This window comes from Sardina pilchardus, chromosome 14 (genome assembly GCF_963854185.1).
Source record: "Sardina pilchardus chromosome 14, fSarPil1.1, whole genome shotgun sequence".
NCBI lineage: Eukaryota > Metazoa > Chordata > Actinopteri > Clupeiformes > Clupeidae > Sardina > Sardina pilchardus.
Genome location: NC_085007.1, coordinates 5,469,304 through 5,474,303, shown reverse-complemented (window position 1 = coordinate 5,474,303; position 5,000 = coordinate 5,469,304). Strand labels below are relative to the sequence as shown.

Here is a 5,000-nt window from a genome sequence, read left to right as displayed (position 1 = left end):
GCATTTTGTCCATGTTTAGGGTGGAAAATGAAAAAGAAAGATTTGCATAAGACAAGTCAAATTGGTGTTTTTAGAAAGAAGAGGTAATGCAGATTAATGAAAAAAATATAAAAAAAATCTTTGTATATTCCCACAAGGTGTTAAGGTGCTCTGAATATGAGATCCAAAATTATTTTTCAAACTTGTGAGGTCTGCTGTTCAGTCCCTGATGGATTTTCTTTTCTCTTCATTGCTTTTTCGGAGAGTGTTTCTACTGATTTCAAAAAGAGAAAAAAAATCAAGAGCCTATGTTGAGTAAAAATATGTCTTCTGTAAGCCTAAACAGAGCCCAGCCAAGAACCCCAATAAAATTTTGATCAACTTTGAGGGACTGCTATGACCATGCAGGATCATCCAGACTACTCGTGGTGATTTTACTGCATACTATTCCTATTTATGCACCAGCCTGCACAATTTGAGCCTCCTACAGATTCTAGTTCTTGAGCAATGAGCTTGTGAACTTTGACAAAAAAAAGAGGTAGAACAAATTTGACACCCCCCTCTCCCTGTAAAACTGGCTGTTACTTGAAAAGTATTGATCTTAGCACAAAAACATTTTACAGAGTGTCTCCTGGGTAACATAGGCACACATGGTATTTTTTTCAGATTTTTTTGAGACGCAAGTGCGTGGGCTCTGGTTGATTTGGCGTGGAATGACCCGTTGATGTTTGAACAAAACAGAGAGCTAGCTCGCTACTCCCTCCCCCTCCCTCCCGAGCAATTGAAACTCTCCTCAATGCACATCCCATCAGTGATTTACTGGAACAGTGTGTTATGTTTTTATGGCCCAGGTTGTTCGCTTAGAGCACCTTTAACCTGAGTTACTCTGAGGAGAATGTCCCTTGTAATATAATTGACATATTTAAGCCGCTTTGGATAAAAGCATTATGCTTAATGTAGATTTGTCTGTTTTGAATTGTGTGTGTTGTTCTGGTATGGTGCTATCCTGATGCTGTTTTAATGAGTGTGTTTACGTTGTTTCATGTTGTGTTATGTTAATTTGTGCTGTTTGTTACGTTTGTACTTGAAGTGTTGTGTGTGGTTTTTTAATGGTGTGTGTTTACCTGTGTGCAGGTGAGGAGATGTGTGTGGTCTTATGAGTGACAGCTATGGAACAGCTGAGGCTCCATCTCCTCCTGTTGACTGTGGCTGCATTCACACTCTGGCCTCTTGGTGAGTGTTTACACACACAAACACACACACACACACACACACACACACACTGGCTCTTCACTGAGTCAAAGTTTTTTTTTTTTTAAATGTTCATAAACACTGATAATAATGTGTGTGTCCAACTGTATCTACCTGTCGATATCTGTCTACCTACTGCTCTCTGTCTCTACTTTCTACTCATTGCCACTGGATTCTATCTGTCTTCACTCTACATTTTGCGTGTAAATGTGTGTCTGTACACAGTAGCTGTGTTGCATATGACTTACGTGTGTGTGTGTGTGTGTGTGTGTGTGTGTATGTGTGTGTGCTCTGTTACATGTAGCCCGCGGTGCCGATCTGTCGGTGCGGGCTAAAGAGGGCGGCGTGGCCGTGCTCAGGTGCAGCATAGCGGGCATGGACGTGGGCGCTGCCAGCCTCAAGCATGTGGTGGAGTGGGTACGCAAGGACCTCGACATCCCCATCCTCATCAAGTTCGGGCGCCACCCCCCCCGAGTGCACCCCGACTACGAAGGTGAGCTGAGCTGAGTTGGGTCCTGCAGGGCACGAGGAGCCCTCGTTTGATTTGAACGATGAGCAAAGTGCTAAGTCTTTAAGGAGAACTCAGCTACAGTCATGCCCCCTACAGGAGATTTGATTTGAATGATGAGCAAAGTGCTAAGTCTTTAAGGAGAACTCAGCTACAGTCGTGCCCCCAGAGAGTGTAGCACTGTACACTCTGGGGCCATCTTTAAAATCACTGTAGCTTCCCGAATTTGCTAAAGCTATGCTAAATCAATTTATTTTTTAACTGCAAACACCGATGAGCCAAGGTAGCTGTAGTTCATGCACCGAGATAGCTGTAGTTCATTCATCAGTACTTTGCTTGTTGACAGACTTTGCGCTTTACTCACCATTTAAATTAGGGCCTAATGAGTGTTCTTCCTCCACTTCATCTTTCTCTATCCCTCCCTTCTCTCCCTCTCTCTCTCCTTTTATCTCTCCCTCTCCCTCTCTCTCCCTCTCTCTCTCTCTCTCTCTGTCTTCACGACTGATCCCTAAAGAGAAGGTGAGCTGCAGCACTGGATAAAGCAAACAGTTTTTTTCCCCTCCCCTCCCCCTCTCTCTCAGTCCCCCTCCCCCTTCTCTTTATCACAACTCTTTCCCTCTGATTCCTAGAGAGTGATCTGTGCTGATCACTAGGACTTTTACTGGCTCAATGAGACTACATTCCCACTGTAGTGGGGCTCTTGGTTGAGATTATCAGTCGGATGTTATCATGCCCCAGGGCTGGATGGGGGCTAATGGAGGACTCCATTATTCTCAGCTGAAGACTCTGGGGGTGGGACCGGGAGTCTGCTCTGCCTGAATTAGCTGATGTAGCTGCTCCAGGAGACAGCTCAGATCTAGGGGTACCCCCACTGAATGCTAGAGGAGAGTTCAGATCTAGGGGTACCCCCACTGAATGCTCTGCACTTTTACCGTCGTGACTGTGGGGAGCTTGTCTTGAGCCTCCTGACTCAATACAAACAGCTCCTACCCCCTGCCTAAACATCTTAACCCCTTGTAAACTCTAGTGAGAGCTTAGGTGTGTGTGTGTGTGTGTGTATGTGTGTGTGTGTGTGTGTGTGTGTGTGTGTGTGTGTGTGTGTGTGTGTGTGTGTGTGTGTGCATGGGGGTTGTGTGCGTGTGTGCATGCCTGTGTGTGTGTGTGTGTGTGTGTGTGTGTGTGTGTGTGTGTGTGTGTGTGTGTGTGTGTGTGTGTGTGTGTGTGTGTGCATGGAGGTTGTGTGCGTGTGTGTGTGTGTGTGTGTGTGTGTGTGTGTGTGTGTGTGTGTGTGTGTGTGTGTGCGCATGGTGTGTGTGTGTGTGTGTGTGTGTGTGTGTGCATGGGGGTTGTGTGTGAGTGTGTGTGTTCAGGGGGCTTTGTGTGGTGGGGGTGTAGGTTGGGTAGGTCTGCTTCTTACTCCATTGTGTGCTGAAGGACAGAAGTACAATGGCTGTCTGTGGGGAGACAGATCTGGGGCTGGGTGTAGGAATACCTCTTCTATGCTGCTGTTCTCTTAAGACACACACACACACACACACACACACACACACACACACACACACACACACACACATATTTGCACGCACGCGCACATACACACACACACACACACACACACACAAACACACACACACACACACAAAGACCCTCATCAGGGCACTGTGACAAGGAGAAGGCCTGCATGGTTTGAAAATGTTCCCGTGATGGGGGCAGGTCGGAGTGGAGTGAAGACAGATGCCAGAGCACACCATGCCAGAGGCTTATAGATTATAGAGTGGGACTGTGGCTCTAGACTGTGAGTGTCGGGGAGGCAAATGAGACACACACACTTTATCACGTTATCATTCTCGTAAAGATATGTGTGCTCTCCCTGAGTAAAGCTGCATTCACATACGTCGCTACTCGCCCATCTCTGAGCGAGAACTGTCAATGTAAAGTGAATGTGTTCTAGCTGAATGTGGCCAGGACAGGCGATGCGATGTGGGCGGGTACGAAGTTAAAATAATTTTAACTTCCAGCGATGCGAGTGAAGCGAGTACCAAATCAGAATGTAGAATAGAGATGATTGACAGTTAACGGAAGCGAGGAGCGATGTGCGAGTAGCGACGTATGTGAATGCCCCTTAAGAGCAGGTCCACTGACCTGACTTTTCATTGGTGGAGTGGTGTGTCTGTCATTGCTACTGAAGGCCTCGCACATAGCAGGGCACTCTAGTGCCCCTGGGTAGGGTTACCTTTGTCATCGCTTTTCAACACTCGGGATATTGCCTTATTAGCCTAGCATGTTTTTATTCAGCACATGAGGCAGTCAGGAAGACTTTTGTGGAGCTCAGGGTTGGTGTTTTACAATACGATGTTATGAATGGAATTTACTGTACATAAAAGTCTAGTTCTAGAGTCTAGTGAGAGAGTTCAAATGTGTGTGTTTGTGTGTGTGTGTGTGTTTGTGTGTGTGTGTGTGTGAAAGAGAGAGAAAGAGAGAGAGAGAGAGAGAGAGTTCAAATGTCTTTTGAGCCAGTATGTTGAAAAGGGACAACATTGGCTAAATACAAGGTTTCTCTCATAAAGGAGCTTTTAAAAGCTAAGCTTCAGAGGCCATGTCACCTGGCGAGCCAGCCAGGAGAGTCACCTCATGACTGTGTCCACCAACAGAGAGTAGTGATAGTCAGAGAGGGAGAGAGGGAGAGAGAGAGAGAGAGGGAGAGAGAGAGGGAAATAGAGAGAGAGACAGAGAAGGAAAGAGAGAAAGAGAGAGGGAGAGAGAGAGACATTGAAGGAGAGAGAGAGAGATAGAGAGAGAGAGCTGGATTCACTTGTGGTCATTTCCATATCATTCCCCTGAGTCACCGCAGCACAGAGCCCTCTGTGTGAGCCTGCGGCGGTGTGTCTGAGCCTGCTCCCAGCGATAAGGCTTAATGAGGGCTTTAGCGTTAGCCGCGTAGCTACGGATCTGATTAGTGGAAAGACCAGGAGTGAAGTGGCCTTCCCGCTGTGCTACGCTGCACTCTGTGGCGTTAGTGTGAGGGAGTTTGCTCTGTCCCCTAGAGGCTGCCATATGCCCTTTTAAAAGCTTCCTTAATTCCCCACATTTTGAACATTAATGAAGTTGATGGATATTATACGTTTGATGCTGGCCCTTCTAGTTCTAAAATAGAAACCACACTGTGTTTAAAGTGTTTTCCCACGCCGGTGAAGTCACTGAGGACTCGTTCGAGCATTCCTTCCTATAGATGAGAAAGAAAACAAAGCCAGAGAAAGACAAT

General features: G+C 46.4%; 1 protein-coding gene across 1 annotated transcript in view; it reads left to right on the top strand.

Annotated features, from left to right (window-relative positions):
- The window catches only part of igsf9a (immunoglobulin superfamily, member 9a), a 49,439-nt gene that overhangs the window by 12,578 nt on the left and 31,861 nt on the right, over nt 1-5,000 (top strand). The window contains exons 2-3 of the mRNA XM_062554808.1: nt 1,114-1,212; nt 1,535-1,723. Coding sequence (XP_062410792.1) covers nt 1,149-1,212; nt 1,535-1,723 — 253 coding nt within the window. The 5' untranslated portion in view covers nt 1,114-1,148. The remainder of the gene's footprint in view (nt 1-1,113; nt 1,213-1,534; nt 1,724-5,000) is intronic.